This window comes from Aptenodytes patagonicus, chromosome 5, assembly GCF_965638725.1.
Source record: "Aptenodytes patagonicus chromosome 5, bAptPat1.pri.cur, whole genome shotgun sequence".
NCBI lineage: Eukaryota > Metazoa > Chordata > Aves > Sphenisciformes > Spheniscidae > Aptenodytes > Aptenodytes patagonicus.
The window spans coordinates 67,460,060-67,484,611 of record NC_134953.1 but is presented as its reverse complement, the minus strand read 5'-3'; the positions used below and the strand labels follow the sequence as shown (position 1 = coordinate 67,484,611).

The 24,552-nt window shown below is 53.3% G+C and overlaps 1 protein-coding gene across 2 annotated transcripts in view; it reads right to left on the bottom strand.

Annotated features, from left to right (window-relative positions):
• PIK3R3 (phosphoinositide-3-kinase regulatory subunit 3) overlaps window positions 1-24,552 on the bottom strand; it is an 87,866-nt gene that overhangs the window by 31,070 nt on the left and 32,244 nt on the right. The window contains exon 1 of one of the 2 annotated variants that reach the window (XM_076340287.1): window positions 6,432-7,041. The exons of the other annotated variant lie outside the window; for it this stretch is intronic. Coding sequence (XP_076196402.1) covers window positions 6,432-6,537 — 106 coding nt within the window. The 5' untranslated portion in view covers window positions 6,538-7,041. Of the gene's footprint in view, window positions 1-6,431; window positions 7,042-24,552 lie in introns of those variants that run through there. 2 annotated transcript variants of the gene reach the window in all.

The window sequence follows — 24,552 nt, the reverse complement described above, 5'->3', positions numbered from 1 at the left end:
AAGAAAATAGAAATGATAATGAATAAATACACTTTTTCCCTTGAATGCTTGTCTCACTCATACAATGGCAGTGCTGCTTTTGCAAAGTAGATGAAACTAAGCAGCCTGTAGATTATTGCTGCCCCCCCCTTCTTTATTAAAAGATTTTGTAACAACAGCATTGTTACAGCCGGTCTCAGCACATGAGGCAAGGAAGAGTAATATTCTTGAAAAAGATGGTTGGGTCAAGTTATAAACGTGGTTGGTCATATTTGGGCCTAACAGGCTTCAAGAAGGTAGCCTTCATATAGCTTTAGGACAAACACTTATTCTATTATCTGCTCATAAATAGACAGAGCCCATTCTGCATTAGTAAGCCTACTTTAAACTTGTGGTTTTCTTCATAACCCACACAAATGAAACTAACCTCTAATTTGTAGTTGAGCCAAATATCTTTGCTGACATCTGTGTCTGAAATCCCAGAGGAACACTCTTACTGATTTTCATCCAACTGTGACAAAATGTATTCAGTGATTACACATTTTATCATCAACACAACTGATAATATATCCCAGATCTGCAGAGGGAAAGACATTACTTAGTCCTACTTATTTGAAGCATGGTAATACATAGGCAGTTATGCTTTAGCTACTCTGGTAACTTTCGCAGTCAGTTCCACATCCTCTGTTCAAAAACTTAACTTATGGCAGCAACAACTTTTTGCAGACCTGAACAGATGTCATTAAATTAAAACTAAACTCAATCCAGTAACCTATTTCCTTGTCTTTTCAGACAGCAAGACCCACAGCAAGAACAAACATGTGAGTGAACCCCTGACAGCCAGTTTCCTAATGCCAGAACCAGCATAAGATGCTGCTATGGCCATAATACTCTAAATTAATCCTGATTAGAAAGTTTAGAAACTACTATGTTAGCTATATGCAACTGATGGTTCCAGTTTTGTCTTTAGACACTGAACATTATTTAGTTGCACCTAGTACTATTTGCCACATATAGATCCTATACCTTATGCCAGCGATACACTTCATTACGCCAAAAGCCATGCAAGCACAAGGAAAAAGCATTATAGACTCATACAATCGTTCAGGTTGGAAAAGACCTTTAAGATCATCCAGTCCAACCGTTAACCTAGCACTGCCAAGTCCACCACTAAACCATGTCCCTAAGCACCACATCTACACCTCTTTTAAACACCTCCAGGGATGGTGACTCAACCACTTCCCTGGGCAGCCTGTTCCAATGCTTGACAACCCTTTCGGCGAAGACAGTTTTCCTAATATCCAAACTAATCCTCCCCAGCGCTACTTGAGGCCATTTCCTCTTGTCCTATCGCTTGTTACTTGGGAGAAGAGACCAACACCCACCTCGCTACAACCTCCTTTCAGGTAGTTGTAGAGAGCGATGAGGCCTCCCCTCAGCCTCCTTTTCTCCAGGCTAAACAACCCCAGTGCCCTCAGCAGCTCCTCATAAGACTGGTGCTCTAGACCCTTCCCCAGCTTCGTCGCCCTTCTTTGGACACACTCCAGCACCTCAATGTCTTTCTTGTAGTGAGGGGCCCAGAAATGAACCCAGTATTCGAGGTGTGACCTCACCAGTGCCGAGTACAGGGGCACGATCACTTCCCTACTCCTGCTGGCCACACTATTTCTGATACAGGCCAGGATGCCATTGGCCTTCTTGGCCGCCTGGGCACACTGCCGGCTCATGTTCAGCCGGCTGTCGACCAACACCCCCAGGTCCTTTTCTGCCAGGCAGCTTTCCAGCCACTCTTCCCCAAGCCTGTAGCGCTGCATGGGGTTGTTGTGGCCAAAGTGCAGGACCCGGCACTTGTCCTTGTTGAACCTCATACAGTTGGCCTTGGCCCATCGATCCAGCCTGTCCAGGTCCCTCTGCAGAGCCTTCCTACCCTCGAGCAGATCAACACTCCCGCCCAGCTTGGTGTCGTCTGCAAACTTACTGAGGGTGCACTTGATCCCCTCGTCCAGATCACTGATAAAGATATTAAACAGAACTGGCCCCAAAACTGAGCCCTGGGGAACACTGCTCGTGACCAGCCGCCAACTGGATGTAACTCCATTCACCACAACTCTCTGGGCCCGGCCATCCAGCCAGTTTTTGACCCAGCGAAGAGTGTGCCTGTCCAAGCCATGAGCAGCCAGTTTCTCCAGGAAAATGCTGGGGGAAACGGTGCCAAAGGCTTTACTAAAGTCTAGGTAGACAACATCCACAGCCTTTCCCTCATGCACTAAGTGGGTCACCTTGTCATAGAAGGAGATCAGGTTAGTCAAGCAGGACCTGCCTTTCATAAACCCATGCTGACTGAGCCTGATCACCTGGTTGTCCCGTACATGCCGCGTGATGGCACTCAAGATGATCTGCTCCATAACCTTCCCTGGCACCAAGGTCAGACTGACAGGCCTGTAGTTCCCCGGATCCTCCTTCCAGCCCTTGCTGTAGACAGGTGTCACATTTGCTAACCTCCAGTCAACTGGGACCTCCCCAGTTAGCCAGGACTGCTGATAAATGATGAAAAGGGGCTTGGTGAGCACTTCTGCCAGCTCCTTCAGTACCCTTGGGTGGATCCCATCCGTCCCCATACACCTGTGTTTGTCTAAGTGGTGTGGCAGGTCGCTAACCATTTCCCCTTGGATTATGGGGGCTTCATTCTCTTCCCTGCCCCTGTCTTCCAGCTCAGGGGGCTGGGTACCCAGAAAACAACTGGTCTTACTGTTAAAGACTGAGGCAAAGGCAGCATTAAGTAAGTACCTTAGCCTTTTCCTCATCCTTTGTCCTATGCTTCCCCCCGCATCCAATAAAGGATGGAGATTCTCCTTAGCCCTCCCTTTGTTGCTAATGTATTTATATAAACATTTTTTTATTGTCTTTTACAGTAGTAGCCAGATTAAGTTCTAGTTGGGCTTTGGCCCTTCTAATTTTCTCCCTGCATAACCTCACGACATCCTTGTAGTCCTCCTGAGTTGCCTGCCCCTTCTTCCAAAGGTCATAAACTCTCCTTTTTTTCCTGAGTTCCAGTCAAAGCTCTCTGTTCAGCCAGGCCGGTGGTCTTCCCCGCTGGCTCGTCTTTCGGCACATGGGGATTGCCTGCTCCTGCCCCTTTAAGATCTCCTTCTTGAAGGATGTCCAGCCTTTCTGGACTCCTTTGCCCTTCAGGACAGCCTCCCAAGGGACTCTGACAACCAGTCTCCTCAACAGGCCAAAGTCTGCCCTCTGGAAGTCCAAGGTTCTGCTGACCCGCCTCCTTACTTCTCCAAGAATCAAAACCACCATCATTTCGTGATTGCTATGCCCAAGACGGCCTCCAACCATCACATCACCCACAACTCCTTCTCTGTTCGCAAACAAAAAAATTAGGGAACAGTAGTCACCCTGCTGGTTGTCACCACTGTTGCTCCTGTATTAGTTGTACTGCTGTAAGGCATGCTTTGCAAGGCTGGCAGAACTGAATCCCTAGTTCCACTGTACTGTTTAGGAAAACTGTCCCACTCCTATGTTTAGGATGGATTAAAAGCTAGCAGAAACCTAGCAATCCCTTGTTGCCTGACCCTGCCTCTGCTGGAGTTGGAAAAAACTCCTGTGTGAGAGAGGCATCAACTTTATTATTATTTTTGAACTTTTGCGCAAGCCTTCTAGCAGAGAGGCTTCAGGACCTGCTCTGAGCATCCATTTACACCTACAACCCCAGATAGAAAACACAAGCACACTGATAAGCTGGTGCAGGTGCACTGAGGCCTGACAGAAGCTACGGCTGCACTGCAGGCTGCCTGCCATCACAGGATTTTATTTCTGCATTATTATTGGGCAACACTAAGGTGGGTATTAAGACGGCCTGCCAAGATAAATTAAATGTCTACTGGCCCTTAACAAGAAACAGTATCCCCACCCTTGACTTAGAGGTTACGGGTGACACCGCACATTATGTTCACCTTGCTTTTCTCTTCTGCCTGAAGTTTAGACACACTAAAATGTAATCACGAGCAGTCATGCGTGATTTGAGACACTTGGCTCCCGGTATCGGTAGATGCCCAGTCCTGCAGCATAAAGACCAACTAGGGATCTCTTCACGCAAGTTCTGTGAACAAAAGACCGTGCTGCCTCCTTTGGCAGCAGGGACACTCGCTGCATATTGTTAGTTTGTGCGCTGCTGAGAAAACATATTGCCACCATTCAGCTGCTCAGGAACTCCAGCCACCGCGCGGGGAATGCTATACTGAAAACCTTCACAAATTTTTGTTGGAAGGAGGCCAAATGGAGTTGTGGTTGTTACCGGGTGCAAATGCAGTCACTTTATCCCAAGGCATGCCGAGAGTTTAAGTCTTCCAAATAAATTCCTCCACAGTCCCCGTAGGGATGACCTATCATCCCAGACCAGAAAACACTTTCCCACCCCACCTCTGGACAAGGAAAAAGCAGACCACCTCCGTCACACTCTCCCTCCTTGCCTCCCTCCCTCCCTCCCTCCCCCTGCAATTTAAAAGTTATAGCTCTGTGAAATCAGGACATACACATGGGGATCATCCCATGCATAATTTCCAGCTCTGGCTTTTCTAGTTTAAAAATATGAAAGATAAAGTTACTGAACACTTCAGGGATCAGCATGTAAAATTAAGTCCTTTTGCTAACGGGTGTTTGGACCATGCAGAGCCTTGATCCCCGACAATAGGACTTCAATGATGGAAATACTGGCATTATTCATGACAGAAGTACTGCTTCTTAACATAAACTTTGTAAGGCTGCGTGGCCAAATTCCTGCAGAAATATTGGAAAGTTGTTTTCTGACCAGTTAAGTTAGGCCAGCCCCTTTTAGCAGCCTCCTCGCACTAAGCCATTCAAGGGGCTTTATTTTTTTTTTTTAATAAAAAACCCCACACCAATTGTTTTAAGTCACCTACAATGGAACTCAGGTTTTTGTTTGCTTGATACAAGCAAATACAAATACTAACCTCATGAACAGTTAAGGTCAAAAGCATTTACAAGAAAGATACCCTCTGAAATTCACAGAAGCAAACAGATTTGACTGAACTTTTTGCTTTCAAGAGTAACATCTAAAAATAGGTAGTGTCAGCTATGCAAGAATTTAACGAGTAGGGGCCAGTATTGTGCGTCTGAGAGATCTGTCCAATTTTTAAAGCATCAGAGTTACCAGAGGAAGTGAGTACAGGTCCTTGAGATCCAAAAATCTCAGGATGATCACCTCCTCCTCTTTTAATTAAAGTACCACATACCTAAGGAGAGGAAAAAAAAGAGCTCACTGCGCTGAAACAAAGAGACTAAACCACACTTGGGAGATACAAGCCACAATTCAAGCACAGATTGAAAAGCGCATTTTGAAAGTCTAAGAGTACATGCCACACAGAAGATACCACTTAGAAGCACTTTGCTATCAATTTCTCTGCAGGCTAAGATTTTTGATGCATATTTTACTGTACCTTCTGGCTGTACAAATCACAGACCTGAGAACATAAAGGCCCTTCAATTATCTTACTGCCCTCAGCCTGTTAGACTCTTACAGGTATAGATACGGTTTCACCAGTACCCATTTAAGCTTACTTTAATTCATTACCAAAGAAAGACTCAACCTCTTCTCCTTGGTAAGCCTTCCCCCACTCTTCAGACACAAAAGAAACTTTCTGTGCCATCTAAGAACTTCAGGCAAGCAAGGGGACAACGCATTTCTTCATTTTCAGCATTGGCAATCCATGAGGGAAAAAAAAAAAACAGTTGCATGAAACCCTTTTGAACAAGGTTATTAAGCGTTATCAAAGTAACAGTGCCTCCAGGGATGGATTCCAGCCTGTTCCCAAGTATTAGCTGCCCAGCACCAAAACCCAGCGACAACACACACCTCATCTGTCAGTGCTGGAAGAGAGCTGGCGAGAAAAGGGTCTCAGAGACTGTAAAAGCGATTAAACTGGAACTGAATGGAGGTAGGTAAATCACTACCATCAAAGTGTTACAGGCACATAAAGGCACACAGGTGAAGAGGCTAATAAAAATGCTCCTCTAGAAGTGAATACAGCCAAAATAAATGGTTTTCAATAAAGGCTTAAAAAAAAAAAGGAGACCCGGGAGAGGGGCTGCGAGCAGCTCTCCTCCTCCTGCCTCCTTCCACCTCCCAAAAAGCACCATAAATTGCCATTATCCTCCCACCCTCCCAAAAAACAGTATTAAAATACTTTTGCCCAGGAGACAGCGGGTTCAAGTCCCTGAAAAGTTTACGCAGGCATCAAAGTTTAACTACAGATTTTTTCTTCCCCCCCCCTCCCCCTCTGCAGATTCCCCCTCCTTTTTCAAACGGGAAAAGTCTGCAAGAAGGAGGGGAGGACGGGTAAGGGAGAGAAGGCAGGAATGAAAGGCGGCCCCGACCCGCTGCGAGGGGTGCACAGGCAGGCACGCAGGCTTCGGCTCCCTACCTGGAGGGTCCATTTCAATGTAAAATATCAGCTCAGTGGAATAGGGCATCATCACTTCCCTCCAGTCCGTGTCATCGCGGTCCATATCCCACACCGTGTTGTACATCGCGACAGTCAAGTCCCGGCAGGTTTATAAATAAGATTGGCTTTCTCGGCTTTTAATGGAGGGGGGAGGGGGAAAAAAAAAAAAAAAAAAGCCGGGAAGAATCCACCCCGCTCTAAAATAACACTTCTAGCAAAAAAATAATTAAAAAAAAAATCGCGAAATTAAACTTAATTAAAAAAACCCACCACTACATAAGCCACCTCAGCAGCTGCCCTGCAGAAACTAAGATAGGTAGTTATATATATACTATATAGAGAGTGCTTCTTTTTGTTTAAAAAGACACCTTTCCATAGAAAAGCCACTTTCCTGAATTCTCTCTGAAAATCGCCATTTTCGGGGTATTTTTAAAACACCGGGCTGAAAGCAAAACAAAAACCCCAGACAAAAGCGGGGGGTGGGAAGAAGCGGATAAAAAGGGGAGATTTCGGTCTCTGGATAAATTCTTTCCGCCGGCGGAGGAGAAAGGAAGGGGCGGCGGGCAACAATAACGGCGGGCGCGGAGCCCGAGCGGGGCGGGCAGCGCTGGGGGCCGCTCGGCCCGCGGTCCCCGCCGGCTCGGCTCGGCTCAGCGCTGGGCGGGCAGCCCGCGGCGGCGTCGCCCGCCGTGCCCAGCTGGCAGCCCCGCGCGGCGCAGGCGGCGGCCCCGGGCGGCTCCGGCAGGTCGCAGCCCCGGGCTCTCTGCGGCGCTGCCGGCCCCGCTAGGTTTCATTTTAAGAGGCTCTGAGGGGCCCAACCGTCGCCAACCGCCTCTTGCCGAGGAGAAGGCCACGCCCCCCCGGCGCCGCGCGGGAGGGGCCCCGGGGGCGGGGCTTCGCGCCGGCTTTTTAACCCCTTCGAGGAGGAACGGAGGCGGGGGGGTCGTGCGAGCGGGCGCTTCCACGGGGCAGAGGAGGGGGTGGGCAAAAAAAGCAGAAGGGGGAAACGCCCCTCTTCGCGCCGGCGAGGCAGGCCCAGAAAGAAAGCTTGGCACAAAACAAAAACCTATTTCCCCACTTTCCTAACTTTTCCCCGGCTCCCTTTCGCCACTTCGGCCGCCTCCCTCGCCGCCTTTTCCTACCGACCCCCCCCCTCTTCTGAGGAGAGAAGGGGAGGTGGTAGGTCCCTCGGCTGGCCCGTCGCCAAGAGGCTGCTGCCGCGGAGCACGCGCGGGGGGCGGGGGGAGTTGAGCCCAGTTGCCAGAGCTGCTGTCTTTGTCTGAGGGGGAGCAGCGAGCGCCGGGATTGGCAGAGGGCTCCGGGCGGCTCACCCAATCAGCTGGCGGCGAAGCCGGCCGGCTCGATGGCGATTGGCTGGGAGCCCCGGTTACTAAGCGGGACAAAGAAAGGCGAGCGCTGAGGGGGAAAGGGGGGACGCGGCTGAGGGGGCGCGCGGGCACCCCCAGGCCCTGCACCCCGGCCGGGGCAGCCGCCGGGCTGGGCCGTGCGCCCCCCGCTACAGCCGGCCCCAACGCTACCGGTGGGGGAACGCCCCCTGCCCACACCGACGGGGGGCTGCACACACCCCCCCCCCCCGGGCCCGTGCCCCGCAGCGCCGGGCCTACCTGCTACCCTCCAGCCAGGGTCGGCCCCCCACGGGGGATGGGGTCTGCGGGAGAGGGTCGCGGCCCAGGCCCAGGAGGCCCTTTGCAGGTAGAGCCGCTGTCCCCATCCCCGGCTGGGGCCTGGGCTGGCCGACCCCACCGCACCACCCCCAGCTACCTGCCCTGCTGCTGCTGCCAGAAACATGGGCTCTCCTCCCCTGCCTTACTTCTGCAGGTCCCTGGCAGCTGCCTGCTGTGTATTCCAAATAATAACCTGAGCGTTTCAGAGGGCATCGTAACCGTCCACTAACTAGAGTGTGACCCCCCGGGGAAACCCAACACTCTTTCTAGCGACATAACCAGGGGGGAAAAAAGCAGAGGAAAAGGCATGAAACCGGAAGGCTGCCTCTCACAAGCTTTGGGATAAATCGGAGCTGCAAACACACATGAAACAACCTCAGCCTGCCTGCCAGCCACATCCCGATGGCCAGACCTTGAGCCCACAGCCCACGAGCACCGGCGGGAGGCAGAAATGCAGCCAGCTCAGCAGCCAGCCTTGGTCTTAGTGCGGCGAAGCACCTTTAAAGGCAAAATGACAGCTGTTGAGAAATTAAGGAAAAGCCGTTTCCGGAGACGTCCAACCAGTGTCGCAGGCACAAGGACAGATGAGCACCTTGGTCTGCTGCGGAGATGTCAGAGAACGTTAGAAAACCCAGCACTGAAGTTGTCTGCTTTATTTGCACTTTAAAGCATGGAAGAGAAAGTTATGAATAGTTTCTCCTGCTCTAGCACCAGGTAGAAAGCTCCTGAAAACATACTCCTGGCTTAGGTGAACCGGAGGGTGACCACAACATTGAATAACTGAAAGGCTATACCCAACGTAAGAGTATGTGGGAAGAGCTGGGCGCAGAGGATCTGAAGTTTGCTGATGTATCACAACTTCCATGGCAAGCAATTGAGAGCAGTGCTGCTCCAGTAATAGAGCTCCTTGGGGGACGGACAGCTGCAGAGGAGCACGGGGCTTTGATTCAAATAACTCACTGTAGATAAATTAATTTTATATCCCCAACCACAAACTCTGATTAATCCATGATAACCAGATATGACTCCTTTATTCTAATTTTTAAATTAAATTTCTTGGGCTGATACAATATATCAGCTCGAGCTTGCTCAAAGTGAAATGCCCTCCTTGGAAGCACATCCCTCTCCCCCAGTGAAATTTAAGTTGGTACTGGGTACAAACCATCCGCTGCCCACCGACAGTGTGCGGGGCAGGGCTGCAGAGCAGCCCCACAAGTGTTGGGCAGTGGGTGCAGGTGGAGACGTGGATGCTGCTTTGCAGACCCCGCGGAACTGACAAATGGGGCTGCTGTCCCTACTGCAGCCCCCAAACTTGGATTAGCAGCTCTTTGGGGGGGGGGGAGGAGGCAGGCTCGGGTTGAAATTCATTTTCCCCCTTCCTGCACCTCATTATAAGTTCCACCCACATAAGACCTAATTACTTGGTTTTTATGCTGGCAAAGTGGATTTCATCCTTGCTGTTTCCCATGGCGGTTGCTTTCATTTTCATGGCGGCACTGATGGTTACAGCTTATTGATGTTTTCGCTTTAGTGATTTAAAGCAGAATACATTTTGTTATTAGCACTGGTTTCTCTCATTGCTGCTTTAATCAAAGATGCAATTTAAGGCAAAGGATTGTGTGTAATGGTAAACAGTAGGATAATGCCTTGAGAGAACAGAATATTAATGTGTTTTTATTTCTTAAAACTGTGCTTGTAATATATCCAGGATTACTTGGCTCCCAACATGCATGCATGGGGCGCTCCCTTTCCTACCACACTGCCTGCCTTGCAATAGGGGCGAGCGGTTGTGTGCATGTGTGTGCCGGGGCGGGGAGAGGGAGGCAGATGTGCTGCCTTACACACTGCAAAATCCCCTCTGCTGGTGCATCTCTCCACGGGCACAAAGTCTGAGCATCCAGCATCACGGCAGTGCCCTCGGAGAACAGAAACAAAACCGGGAGCACGCCGAGCACTCAGGGATGCTCAGGGTCCGGCTGAGCACTAGATCACTCCAAGTCGGGAAAAGCTGCATTAAAACACTGAAATAAAATAATGGCGATAATGACAACGCGTGACCAAGGGGTACAGTGCTTGAGAAAGGGTCCTGGTGCCCCACACTAAGCGGGAGAGGGGCAGCTCCTGCAGCCCTGCCAGCAGCCACCGCCACGAAGGGAGGCTGAAAGGCAAGAGGCGAGCACAGCGTCTGCTGCCTCCCCGACGTCCCCGCGTCGATGGCTATGGCTTTCATTTCCTTGGATCTCACAATTTGCATTTCAAGGCAAGATTAAATATTGAAGTTTTGAGCGCTTCCATGTGCTTCAGGAGGAGCCGAACGGACCCGCGCTGGAACAGGCTGAACACAGAAAAGCCATTTGTGCCAAACTACTTGGTTTCCTCTTTGCCGAGCCATGATAATGTGATATCCAACAGCTGAATGTAGGCCACAACAGGCTTTTATAGTTGGAGGGGTGGAGGAGGGAGGGGGACTGAATCCACAGTGCTGCCAGCCAAACGCACTAAAATGATGAGAGATTTTTGGGGCAGGCTGGAGACTCCTGGCCACTCCCGAGATCCAAGTATTAGCTTCACCATTAGCACAAGCTCAGGGCCTGCTGGAGGGGAGCTTGTAGAAGGTAGAGCTGCGTTCGCGTTGGAAAGGACGTCTCCCTGGCCGGCAGTAAATGCTACACGAGATTACTAGCCTTGCGCTGCACAGACACTGGGATTTGTGGAGTATCTGCCGTAATTGGTGGCCAGCTTCCCATGGGGGCGGCCGCATCTTGCAAGTAACAGCACAAGAACAACCAGTCGCGGCAGTTTGGTTTAGTTAACAGATTATTCCCGCCTGTTTCTCACCTCCTGGTGACGAGGAGATGAGGGAAGACAGGAGGGTTAGTCTCCTTTGGCTCAGACGCTGCCTCTGGGGTCTCAGCGTGTCTCAGTGCGCTGCGAGCTAAACCTGGGGCTTGCTGGCAGGAGAAGAGGTGCTGGGAAAGGCAGAGGTTCATCCTGTCTTCCTGAACCAGCGCAGTGCTGGCAGCACGGGGATGGTGCAAGCACCATCTTTCCCTCGAATTGTACAATCTGAGCCCCGAAAATACCCCAGGACCACAAAGCATTTGCCACCAGATTAAGAGTATTAACCCCTGCGGGGGTGAAGTAGCAGCAGTTTCCCTCCCCGCATCCTCCTGCACCTTCATGTGAAATGTAATGGGTACTTTCAACAAGGACTGTGCTGCCTCTGTGCTTTAGAGTCATTTTATGTCCTAATAGGCTGCAAAACAGTTGCCTCGCTCCGCCCCAGATGCGGCCGCATTTCTGTGGTGAGGAAAAACTCTGGCAAGTGTGCCGAAGTCGGGTGCTTTGGTTTGAAAATTATACATTGCATTAAAAACCTGTATTAAAGAATAATATGCGGTCTGCAAAAACATTCAAATGAAACACTTCAATGTTAGGAAGTGTCTTATTTACAGCTGTCGGAGCAGCCCGTGCCCTCTTCCCTCCCCTGTCCACATGACAAGGAAAGAGGTCGAAATAGGGGCTCATGTACGTAAAGGTCGTAGCACAATGCGTGCACACAGAGCTGAGCTTGCGAGGAATCATACATTAGGCATTTCCTAACTTAAAAGCACTTGGCTTTGCATTGTAAACAACATTCTTTTAACATAGGAAATAACATTAAAAAAAAAAAAGAACGAGATCTTTTAAATAGATGTCTACAACGTAGGTTATTGCAGCTGGACCTAAGGTATTCCTCAGCAAGGTTTGGACTGGCCTGTCCTCACTGCTCCAGAGGTTTCTGCCCCAAAAATCGCAGGAGTAACGGTCGGGGCTGGAAGCGGAAAGCTGCTCTCCTGTGAGGGGAGAGGAGGTGCGTGTGTGGCTTTTGCAGCCAGGCAGCGTATGCCAACCCCGTGCTCTGCCCACTGGTGTCCAGGGTGGACACGTCTGTGCCGAAGGGTGCCCGGGGATGGGTGTGCGAGGGGGTGGGCACGGGGGGGTGAGGGAAAGGACACGCCGTGCTGAGCTGTGCTGAATTGCTGCTTTGGCAGACAGCACCGGGCCAGCTCTTTAGAAAGTTCACGTTCAGTTATTGTTTTGACAGGCTGCCAAAGTTTTCCTGAGGAATGCAGGCAGCAGAAGGGAAATGGTGATTTTCAAACTTTTTTTTTTATAACTCAGCCAAACCAGAATGGAATTTCATGGGAAAAGTGAAAGGTACATCTCTAGCCTCGGGGCATCGTCACTGCCAAATTTCAGAGGCTGGCTGCGAACAATGGAGGTGTCGGAGCATCTCCAAAGCAGCGCACACTTGCACGCACTCACATGTGCTCATGCACACTCACACTCACACACACACTGGAAGCATCTTCTCTGACCGTGACTGCTCCCACCCTACACCCAGCGCCCCCAGAAGACAGACATTAGCCCGTAGTTGCTTAAAAAAAAAGAAGTATCCATGGTGTAAAAGCAGAAGACAAAGCCAGTTTGCAGCTGATGAAAGGTTTGCGACTTGGCCTTGGGAGGACACTTAGGTGCTCTCCCCACCCCAATCCCAGCCTGCAGCCAGCTGTGCACGGCAATTCAGGGACCCCACAGCCATGGAGGGGACCCCCCCTTCTCCCCACACACTCTTCACTGTGTCAGTCCCAGAGCTGCAGGGTATTTTTGCAGGTCTTCCTACCCCTAGGAAGGGCAGGAGGTTGCAGGCTCCCCTCCTCCTTCTCCACGGAGGCGGCAGAGCAGCCGGTGAGCCGGGCTCCGGCGCTGTGGCACCCCGGGGTCTGCGGGGCCGTGGAACCGGGCTGGGGAGCTGCCAGTTACCTTATATTTTCCAGTACACTAATTTCTCTTGTCATCTTGCCAGTGACAAACAGAGAGAGTTAAACAGAGCAATCCATTAAAGAAGCAGCCTGACAGACCGATTGTTAAGGGTTTCAGCGATCCCCATTTACACTGGCTTGAAAAAAATTTCGCCTCGAGCAGCTCCAATTACAGAATTATCAGACCACACTCCGGTCCCTTTGTGCACTTCGCATGTCTGTCATCATTCCAGGCCTCTCTCTATTTAGTCGCTTGGAAATGGTGAGCAAAATGGAAGGAGACTTGTAACAAGTTCAGAGAAATTAGAAGGGAAACAAGAGAAAGAAAAAAGCCACCCCCCCAGTTCTAATGTCCCAAACCAGGACATTTTTGAAATGTAACACTGTATAGGAATTTAAAATATTTTTCACTTCCTCTATTCATTGCTTTAATGCACTGGAACTACTTGCTCAGATTTTTTTTTTTCCCCAAGGAATGTACAATAACCACTCTGTAAATTCCTCAGGTCTGATTTTTAAGAGGAACTGTAGAACTTCATTCATGGAGGACAGAAATAATCCCAATACCTTCCTGCAATAACTCTTTCTTTTTAATAAACATGGCAGTGTATGTTTTGATCACAGCCAGTGATGCAAGCGGCAGGAAGAGGAAATCAACGGCACGTCTAGGAAAAGTGAGGTCTCGTCCCTGCTCTGCTGCCATCTCACTTGGTGACCTTCAGGCTGAATTGCCAGCACCAGTTTGAAGGTGGCACCATTCCTGGTAGGAGGAATTCTGGAAAAGCCCAGATGAGTGGTCACTTCTGCAAATGCAAAGCTTGAACTCTGTAGATTTGTTATTATTATGAAAAAAAACCCGCAACACAATAGTTTTCCTGCCCTAGGATGGAAGGCTGAAGGGTTCCTTAACCCTTCACCCGTGGCTGAACCAGGCACCCATGATGCAGCAGCTACGTGACATGGACGTTACGCCTCCAACCAAACGTGACCTCACCTATTTATCTTCCAGCCAAGTCTCCCGTTCCTGGCTTCCTGAACGATTTTATGATCCCATAGCCAGTGTTATCCTAGTACTAGTACCCTGGTATATCCATACCATGTTACCCCATGGTAAGAAAACGCACCCCTTTTCTTGCAGTGGAGATTATCTAGTTTCACAGGGAGGATAAGTGAGCAAAGCCATGCCTAGGTACTGCTGGGGGGAGGTTGAGATCAAGCTTCAGTGCTAATGCACGAGTGAATGCTGGCTTCACTCTGGCCCTAAACAGAAGGAAGATTCTCATGGCGGAGTCCCCAGTCCTGCCGTGGGACTCCCTTGTCCCTGTCCCTTTCCCTGGGATGTGGTGGGGCTGACCCATCACTCTGCGGGTCCAGGGAACCTCGCTTGCAACGCATCCGTACTCAGAGCTCTGCCCAGCCGCAGTAACAGAGACTCCCACCCGAGGTTTTGGGTGGAGATTGAAAGCAGGAGAAAAAACCCCATAACAACCCAGGGAGCTCTCAGGGGTATTGAAAAATCATCTCATTTCTTATTAATCGCTTAGGCCAAGAATTCAAACGTCGGCAGCGTGTTGGCTGGGGTTGTTTTCCTTGCAGTTATCCACATGCAATTCATGCCTTGGAAAATGACCCATTTACCATCATGCATTGTTGCTTAGCTACACGCACTTTCCCTCTAAGTTTTCCCAAATGGAAACATGGCTCTATTTGCTTTGGAGATCATTTTCCCTGGCTTTCTTTGCTTTACAGTAAATAAGCGCAAGAAGAACAGCCTCTGAACGCTAAGCGGGGAAATAAAACAAACAGCGCTGGGTAGGGTAATCATTTAAAAACCAGCACATGAATGCAATGCCTTCTTCGTCCAGCCAAGGTGATGTGCAGGGAAGGCTTGAGCAAAGGCAACTTGCAGATCAGCTTCTTTAAGACCCTTTTTTGTCTGTCTTTTGCATTAGGGTTCTTTAGCTGCTGAAGATTTCCAAACCTGAAGGGGGATTTCGATTCAATAATGCTGGGTTCCCAGGAGAATATCGATTTCCTGGAGGACAGGTGGGACTTCAGGGCACCAAGAACTCACTCCGTGTCCCTGCTGCCACACTTGCCTTGTGGAAAATGCTTCCCTCATCCCTGCAAACCACCACACCGCTTTGCACCACCAGGCAGGACTTCATCACCATCAAACCCCAAAATTTCACAGGTTCACTAAGTCTTGGCTGCAGTGGCATAGCTGTCGGTGGGCACATGCTGGCAGATCAGCCACTGCAGCATGAAGTTCAGCTTCCCAGCACACCAGGTAAATCTTTTGGCCATTTGCTGGAAGCCTGAGCCCATCAGTGCCTGTGCAGCACAGATGTCCTCTAAACGTGCAACAAATCCAGAGCATTTGGAAGGCATCAGCTTTACTGCCTGTGCATGGAGGGACTGCGCAGCACGTGTGCGGCTGGTCCCCTGCCTCCTGGGAGCGTTGGTCTTGCTAATGCACGTGCCTTAGGGCTGAGCTGTGCTGGCATGGTGCTCGCGTCCAGGATTTCCAGATGTCCGGCAGTTCTTCTGTTCCTTGATGATCAAACAAAACTTGCAACATCTTCAGATTTTACTGAGGACAAAGCTTTTGGGTAAAGAGGCGGCCGGGTCTCTCTCACAACACGCAGGTTGGTAGAGACCAAAGTGCAAAACCTTTTGTTTCTCGGTGCCAAGAACACGCGCTGGACGTGAGCTCTTTGCAGAGCATAGGCAAAGCCGGCAGCTGCCGGAGTGCTGGGTGCCTGCAGCTTCCAGGAGGAGTGGGACGCCCCGAAGGGTGAGCTCTCGCCCTGCCTTCTGCTGACAAAGCATAAAATATATATTGTCTCCGAAAAGAAAAAGGGGAGAGACAAAGTAAATAGTGCAATACTGATTACCGGGCCAACATACTGGTCTAAGGTTTAATACAACAGTTTCCAGGCCAAGAACCTGCCAGAAAGTGAAGAGGGGTATTGGACCTATGGAAATCCCGGCCGGTGGGTTAACACATCCCAAACACTGCGTGCTCTGTGAGAGCTGCCAGCACCCGAAGAAGCCACCTTTACTGCCCGGCCGCTTGGAAGCTCTTATCTTGCTTTGACCAAATGTACACAATACAACTTTGTTTTAGGCGATACCTCCCGGATGAATGGCCTCTTAAAAGTGCTTTGAGGGATTAAATGAGAGAAAACGGTAGGAGGGGGAGAGGCAGGGGAAGGAGAGAAAAACTTGCTGCTGCACTACAGGAGGCAAAGTTGGTGGATGCTAAAACCACTAAATAAGGAGCTAGGAGCAATGTCAGACTGGAAGAAGCAAACGGGTGACCAGGCTTCCTGCCACCAGAGGCACCTCGAGACAGTGGCTTGCTCCCAAAGCAAGTATCCACTTCACCGTCCCCTGTGTCCCTGCAGCAAGGGATGCATGGGGATGCTGTCACCTGCGGATGCTGTCCTGGTCTGCGGCGCTCCAGCTAACCTGCCCCCACCTCTAGACACACCGAGCTCAGGCACATCATCCTCATGGCACAGCCCCATGGCCCTGGCTCCCCGCAGTGGATGGGTTTCATCACAGGTGTTTTGGGGAGCCCAGCGGGTGATGGGATCAGCCAGTGTGTCCTCTCCTTCCCTTTGCCATTGCATTCCTGCACCTGAGGCCAAATTCTGCTTCTTGCATTCCCCTCTGGTCTCTGCGGTTGATGGGGAGATACCAGGCCTCTCTTGCCCTGGGCAAAGGGGTAGAGACCTGCTCTTAGGAAGCGTGAGTGTCTTCTAGCCAGAGCCACAGGCTCCTGCTGTGGGCAGTGGCAGGGCGTGGGGCATGGCTGGTGCAGAAGCAATGGCATGACCAGCACAGCCGTGCTTATGGGACTGCAGAGCTCGGTGCCACTGTGCTGTCAGAGGGAAGATGGCACGGATGGCTGAGAGCTGTGTCCGTCACTCCGGCGCGCTGCAGGCTGGGCACCCGCCTTAGGTCCTGGAGCTGAATCAGGCCAAGGGCAGTTTTCATGAATGGAAATCCCTCTGGTTTCATTGTCTTTGAAAGCCTGGAAACACCTGCCTGTTGCTCAGAGAAATGGCAGGCAGGCAGGATAAGGGTCTGCCAGCACCTCCCCTTTGCCCTGCATCCTTCCTGGGTGCCCTTTGGGGCCCAGCCCTGCTGGCACCCGGTGCCCCCCACGGTTGGTTTGGAGCTGGCCCTGTGAAAATCAAATGTCAAAAGGGCTCTTTATCAAGGGCTATTTCCACACCAAATGCCTACCTCCAGTCCTGAGCCATTGGGGAGAGCGCTCTTCATAAAAAGAGAGGGAAGATTAATATTATTTTTCAAAAGTATAATGGGAAGTTTCCACTCCCCGAACACTTCAGAGTTGGTTTTTGCACAAAGCCAGAATAATTCCAACCCCAAAGGAGAGAGAAAAAGAAAAACACATTAGAGGGAGTTACAAATGCCTGAAAAAACGGTTGGTCTGAATAGAAACATTCATGTCACTGTCACTTTGGGGGCTGGAGGAGGCTGCCGCTGGGAAAGCCTGACTTTCCCATGGCGATGCATGTCCTCCATCCTCACTCGGAGCAGCAGGGTTGTTCCAGACGCTTGCTCGAGCATGGGGAGCACAGGGAGGTGGGGAGAGCCAGAGGTGGGCTCTCGGAGTTGCAAACTGGTTGGAGAGGGAAGGAGAGGACGAGGAGTGGAGAAGATGCTGGGAGCACCCTCTTGGGCAAGCAGAACAGGGGAAAGCCTGCTGCCGGGTACAACCCTCCTGTGGCTCCACGGAGAGAAAGGCGGCACGAATCCGGCCCAGTGACTGGCCAGCAGTGTGCCTGGACTACGGCATGGCTCTGCCTTGGAAAGGCACCTGCAGCCTCAACATCTTCCTCTTAGAAACATGCCATAGCATCACAGGGGAACCACATCCCAGCAGCCCTGACAGAAAGTTTCTGCTCCATGAGCATGAGCCGTTGGGCCAGACGGGTGTATAAACAATTATTTGATCACTTCCACTGCAGGAACCAACTTGAAAAATACTTCTGATTCACAAGCTTGCAGCCTGCTTCTGAAAAACCAGACTAGGAGCAAGCTCCCACCCTGGAAAATCCCTTGCCTGTGTCTGCTGTGCATCCTTTCCCATGCAGGGAAAGGTTGGGACAAATGCAGAAGACGTCATGGGGCTGGCAGAGCTGCTCTGGGGCAATGTCCCCAGGCCTCTGGGTCAGTGGTGGCAGGGCTCAGCATCGGAGGTGATCTGTCCTTGGGCGACTTAGTGCCTCGCTTGCTTTCTGCTTCTTGGTCATTCAACAGACGAGGCTGAATCTCTTGCCAGCGTGCACCTCAGCTTCCTCTGGACTTGGGGTGCAAATGTGAAGTGAGGTGTGCGACAGTCTTTGCAGCCCCAAGCCTCACACTCACCGGTGACATGAGACCCTCAGTGGTTTTCACTTAACAAGTGGGTAGGGAGAAAATCCTTGTGGGTAAGGGAGAGAAAAATGCAAAACGTGATCCTGAGGGCTCAGAGAAACTCTTCTGGTTAAGCCAAACCTTGCCTTTTCCCAGTGCTTGGAGTTGACCATCCATGAAGAGGGCTGAAGCAGGCATCTTCACCATGTAAATCCCACTTAAGCCCTTAAAGAAATGCTTAAGTGGTGCTTCAGGTTCATCTGCTGGCTACCGCAGGGGTAAAGATTTCACATTCACCCAAGAAAGCAGAAAAATCCCCCAGACCCTCCACTGGAGATTGCAGCTGATGGCCGGAGGGCAGCCACGGGAGAAAGAAGCAGCAAGAGGGTGGCCGGGCAGCGGTTTGTGGGACCGTGCTGGCAAGCACCGAGTGCCTCAGCATCCTTCCTCACGGGCTTTCCTGCACACCTGCAGCCAAAACAAGGGGGGCTGACGGCAGACACAGCTCTTGTCCCCATGATGTTGGCTGCCTCCGGGAAGGTGGGGAAGCCCTGGGAAAGCAGCTTCGCGCCAATGACGGAGGCTGACATGCGGCGGGTCAGTGCTGGGAAAGCCAAAGAGTGCGCTGGGAAAGCCAAAGGGTGCACTGGAAACAGGAGATGCCTGCGGCAGATGATTGTGCCAGTAGGATACAGCCGGTTTGCTGCCTGTGGGACTTCAAATGCTCTGCCCAAAACAACTTACTCAGATTTACTGTAAGCGGCAGCCGGGCCATCTATAGCTTGTGGTGCACATACCAGCCCTGCCTGCAGAAAGGGCTGCGGAAGCCAAGCTGGCCCCCTGCCCGGCAGGCTGGAGGAAGGGAGCGGGGGGGCTCTGCAGTCCTGCCCACCTGCCCCGGCCCCTGGCCCGCGGGAAAAGCGTTTCCCCGAGATTGCTGCTGTTTGTTTGGGTGAAGACGTTGAAATTTGGTGGGCTGCTTGTTAGGGAGGCAGCGGGTGAGGAATACAATTGGAGAAAGGAGGGGTGGGCTCCTGGGTGTGTGTAACACACACATATACACACACACCCCGGACCCTGGGCTCGCCCCCAGATGGAGCCAGTTCTCACCATTTCTGGGGTCCCCATCCACTCTGGATCCTGTGGAGCTGCACCCACAGGTGCCAGCCCTGCAGGGCTGGGCAGGGGAGGAGGGTGTGCATGGGGGGGGTGTCCCACGGCTGGGCATGGGATACCCCCCTCCTGCCTGCAAATCTGCTTTTCTCCATAGCTGGGTCCTGCCCTTCGCAGCCTGATGGTGCACATCTGTTTGCCACCTCATAGCCTCGAAACACAACCATTTGCCCCAGGTCAGAGCCCCCCCATCTGTGTGCCAGACCCCTTGGGTTATACCCACCTGGGGCTGGGTGCGAGGGAGGAGGAGCTGGCGGGGGGATGCTGCTGCAGGGATGGGATGCTGTGGCATGGCCATGGAGCTCATCATTAGGGATGGCTAATTTTCCACTCACACCAGCGCTAGGTCACCGTGAATTCGGGGCTGCCAGCGAAGAAGGAAACCTGGCTGACTCTTCTGACCTGTGGTCCAGCAATGGCCCCCCCTTCCCCTCCCGCTACCCCAGCATGCAGCGCTGTTGGTTTCCAAGGGGAAATTCAGGAGGTTTTTTCCCCTGGGAGGGGGTTTCGGGGGAGCCAGCGGCTGGTGGGGATGGCAGACCACAGCTGGAGTTTCTGATATTCAGAGACTCTGCATGGGTTCAGACAGGAGGGACCCACCGCTGCCCATGGGCATCACTGCTCAGCCCTGTGCCAGGTGGCAGCTAATGAAGCGCGGCAGAGGCAGGAGCCCTCTGCTTCGACTAGGAAGGCAACAGTCCCAAAAGAATGTATCTTCATTACCCAAAAGCTTTGGTGACCAAATCACGCTTCCTTGTTCTCCAGCAACAACCCCCATCCCAGCATGGAGCTGGTTGCAGAGTGTCCTCGTGCACCTGGTGGCATTTGTAGAGCTCCCACCACAAGAGTCAACATAGGAGGTGGGCCTGAAACCTGCCCAGATGCCTTCAAGGTGCTAGGGGCACCTTTGACGTAGGATTTCAGGTGATTTCTGGAAGCTGGCATGCAGGAGGCTGGAGCACGCCACTGGCGGGATCCCCACCTACCACCCCAGCCCTACGCACACCGTCCCTGCTGGGACCCTGTGGCCAGAGCAGCCGTTTGCCCCAAGATGCATCCCGAAGGGCAGAAAACCTCTCGGTGGGGCCAGGACCCGCTGGGGGCCGATGTCCTCCCCCGCCGGCGCAGCTGCGGCTCCCGCTGCAGCCAGGGCCGTTGTGGCCGGCTGCCCTGCTGCTGCCGGCTGCAGCCTGGTGCACTCAGCCCGGCACAGGTCCCGGCGCCAAGTTTGGAAACATGTGAGGTGGATTTTCTCTTGCCAGGTGCTATCTGCCACCCAGTGTAATGCTTGACGGCGATGCTGTGAACATTAACCCCAGATGGAGCGGCTACAGCTGCTGCCATGCCCAGGGGAGCCCCCAGCCCTGCACGCTGGTTCCAGTGTGGTGGCACTGGGGCAGCCAGCTGTGCCGGCAGAGGAAACGCAGGGAAGGCCCCAACCATGGCAGAAACCACTTGAGCAGCTCAGCAAAGGCACGCAGAGGCTGGGGTGGGCGCTGCTGGCTGGCAGCTGGCTCAGCCCTGGGGCACCCGTGGCCGTGGCCGAGCTGGGAAACCCCCTGGCTGTGCCTGGCTTCTGGCCTTTGTGCGATGAGCCAGTGCTGGAGCGGTGGCGGCGGCACGGTGGTGGCGGCACGGTGGCCATGTGTGTCACCCTGGCCTGGGCTGTGCCGGAGGCTCACACCCCCCCGCGCCCTGGGAGGTGCTGCCGGATGGAGGGAGACCGTGCGAGGTCTGGCCGAGGGGACTCGCCGTCCCCTCCCGCGCAGCTGTGCCAGGAGGGAAATTTCCGATATCACCGGGTTCCCAGAAGTCAGGGGAGGTTTCAGCCCTGGCTCTGCTGTCTCAGCTCACGCTTCCTTCCTGCCTCAGCCTGCAAACCTGGCACTCAGGGCTTAGTGCTGGCGGCGCGGAGCTAGACCGAGGGTGGGCAGCCCTTCGGGCCGGGTCCTGCGGAGCAGAGCCGGGCTCGTGCCAGCACTGGCGTCCGCTCCAACCCTTCTCCTGGCCCCTCTCCCAGCTGAGCCGTCTTCGCCGGTGGATTGCACCGGCGGGCTGCGGGCTGCTGCAGAGACGCTTGTTCCGGCAGCGCTGCTGGAGCTGCGGGCTGCCCGACACCGGCCAGCTCGGTGACGTCAGCCTGTGCTGCGTCCCCATCCCCCTGCCCCAAAGCCTCCCACTGAAATCCTGTAATGGGGCACCGTGGCCCCCGGCAGTGGCGCGGGGTCACTGTGCCGTGGGGTGCCATAGAGGTGTGCTGCGGGGCTAAGGGCCGGGATTTTTGTCTCTCCCCTCCCTGGCATGGAGGCGAAACATCCTGCAAGGGAATACTCATAAAGGACTGGATCCTGCTTGCACGCAGCTGTGGTGCCAGTGCCTGCCAGCAGGCATCAGTGCCCTAGGCCCTGAGGACCGATGGGCCTGATCCAGTGCAGGCGATGGAGGATGTGGCTGCTCTGGGGTGGGGAAGTCAAGGGAGCCAGGGGACACTGGCCACGGGTGTCGGGAGCGTGGCTGTATCCTGCAGCAGCCTTCCCCCCCCCCGCCTGCCCCAGCCACCCAGCACCGGCTACGGATGTTTTCTGTTCTTGCAAGAAATCCAGCTGAAAACAAGAGGGGCTGCGCCTGCCAGGTGGCTCCTTCAGAGCTCTCACTTCTGCTCTGCATTTAAGCAGCAGTGATTTTTGCTCAGAAATGTCCAAATTTTTGCTCTGCCCAGGCTCTGATTTTGAAGCCACCAGCACCGAGCTCCCAGGGACCGAGGGGCTCCCAGCACCTGCCCCTCTCCTGCCTGTCCTGCCTGTGGGACCAGCTTGCCAGAAAAAAACTGAGTCTGAGGCAAAAACGTCCAGCCCAAACCTGATGTGCCTGGGGGGAGTGCTGACCGTGGCCCCCGCAGCCCTCCAGCACCAGCTCGGGCTTAACTCTCTCCTCTGTGGAAAGAGTTCAAGCCTTCCAGTTAAATCCGGGAAGGAGTTAGCAAGTCTTTGTGGCAGGCAGATTAGAGGCAGAGGTAAATGCTCCTGCTAAGTGTAATCTGGCTGGTTAAAAGCTCAGCTCAGCCTCTATCACAGCATTGTCTTTGCTTCTTACAAATATAGGAGACACTTCTGCAAACAGGGATTTTTTTTCTTTTGTCTATTTAGAGACCCAAGAGATTGGAGAGAGCCTGTCACCCTCCTCCTCCTCCTCTCCCCAGGGTGTCATTAGGGTTTATTACCACCCCCCTGGTGCCCTCTTCTCTCCGGGATGGGTTTGGTGCTGGCAGCCTCTGATCCTGCAGGTGCAGCAGGAGGGGGATTACAGCTCGTGGGGCCGTGGGTCAGGACAGGTGAAGGCAGCAGAAGCTCCCAGTGTTGGGGAAATGGGGCTGGAGGCAGAGCCAGGTCCCTCTTTCACCCCGCAAGCCGGGGGTTCCTCCACTTCCATGCTCTGGGGAGCCCCCCTGGATGGGATGGGGCAGAGGTTGGGGGGGACGGGGACTGGGAGGCTGGGGGATCTGCTCACTGTGAAGCATATAGGAACCCAACACAGAAATTAAAAAAAATCATAACTATATAAAAATAGGTAACAGTTATCTGCTTCTCTCTAAAAACCCCTATTCCAGAGCTGGTGGCACTAAGGCGGGTGCAGGAGGGTGGCAGCTCCACCTGTGACCCTCCCTGCCCTGGCCATCCCACCCCATGGCAGTAATATCCCTGGGGGCCCTGTCCCCACCATACCCTGTAGGTGACAGAGGACTCCTTGGGCAAGGCTAACCAGCACCCACACGCCGGCCCCAGGAGCTCATGGTTTGCCCTGGAGAGGGTCCCTTGTCCTCAGGGCTGGAAGGTGTGCAGATGACCTCTCCCCGGGGATTATGGCCGGAGCGGGGGGCTCTCGCAGGGAGCACGAGGCAGGCAGTGATCAGGGGCTTACCAGGGATTAAGGTATTTTCTGTGCATTTAAAACTAGTTGTCATGAACCCAGAGCTATCTAGGAATGAGTGACCCGGAGCACAGTGCCCAGGGGACAGGGGAGAAGTGTGGGGAGAAGCTAATACCCACCCTACTCCCCACCCCAGGGCTTGCAGGGAGCAGGGGGAAGATGCTCACAGAGGCTTGGAAGCCCCCAAAGCCCGAGGGATGGCCCGTGGGCCCCAATTTGGGGAGAGACAAACACGTGCCACGCAACTTCAGTCAGATGCATGCTGGTGGAGGCGAGGTTGGAGGGCTTGGGGGGGACAGCAGCAAGTCCCAGGGGAACAGCAGGGCACCGTGCCCTCTCTGGGGCCAGGACAGAGTGGTCCATCCCGGGAGGCATGAGGGCTGGGTGGCTCCAGGAGCTTGTTAACCTTAATCCTCCCTTGGATTAATGCTCAGGGGAGCTGGGGACAGTGGTTAAACCTGCAGGAGTGAGCCCTCGCGTTGAGCATGGCACTGCAGCGGGGTCAGGGCGGGACAGAGGGCACAGGTTGAGGGCAAGGAGAGAGGCAGGCAGTCCTGTGGCCTAATCTGACATGTGGCCTCGGATTTTGTGGGCATGTTTCTGGGCCCTGCCCTCCCTGGGAGCAAAGGGATGGGCAGCGTGATGGCCAGCTCCATGCAGGGGTCACGTCCAGCAGCACTGCCTGGCTCTGAGAGGCTGCTGCTGGGTATGGCTCTGCAGGGCCACTGTGGGCTGAACCCCTTGGGATCGGAGCAGCCTGGAGGTGCTAGCCCAAGGTGGAAACTGTCTGCTCTTGGAAGGATGCTCTTCTGGGGGAATGCCTGCCTGGGATGAAGTCTCTGGGACGAAATCCCTCTCTCGGGCTGAGCTGGCTTCCCTGGGGCTGAGCTTTCAGCCCGGCTCAGAGGAGTGGTGTGAGGATGCTCAGGGATGCTCAGACAGCCCACACTCCTACCTATGCAGACCCCAGGCTGACCCCAGACCCCAGCAGAGGACCCCCAAGCTCGTGGCATTAGGAGCCATCCCCCTATGCAGCCACCAGCCATGCTGTGGGGCTTGCAAGCCCTTGCAGGGGCAGAGCAGCCGGGCTGGCACCCCTGTAGATGGGGCCACCCA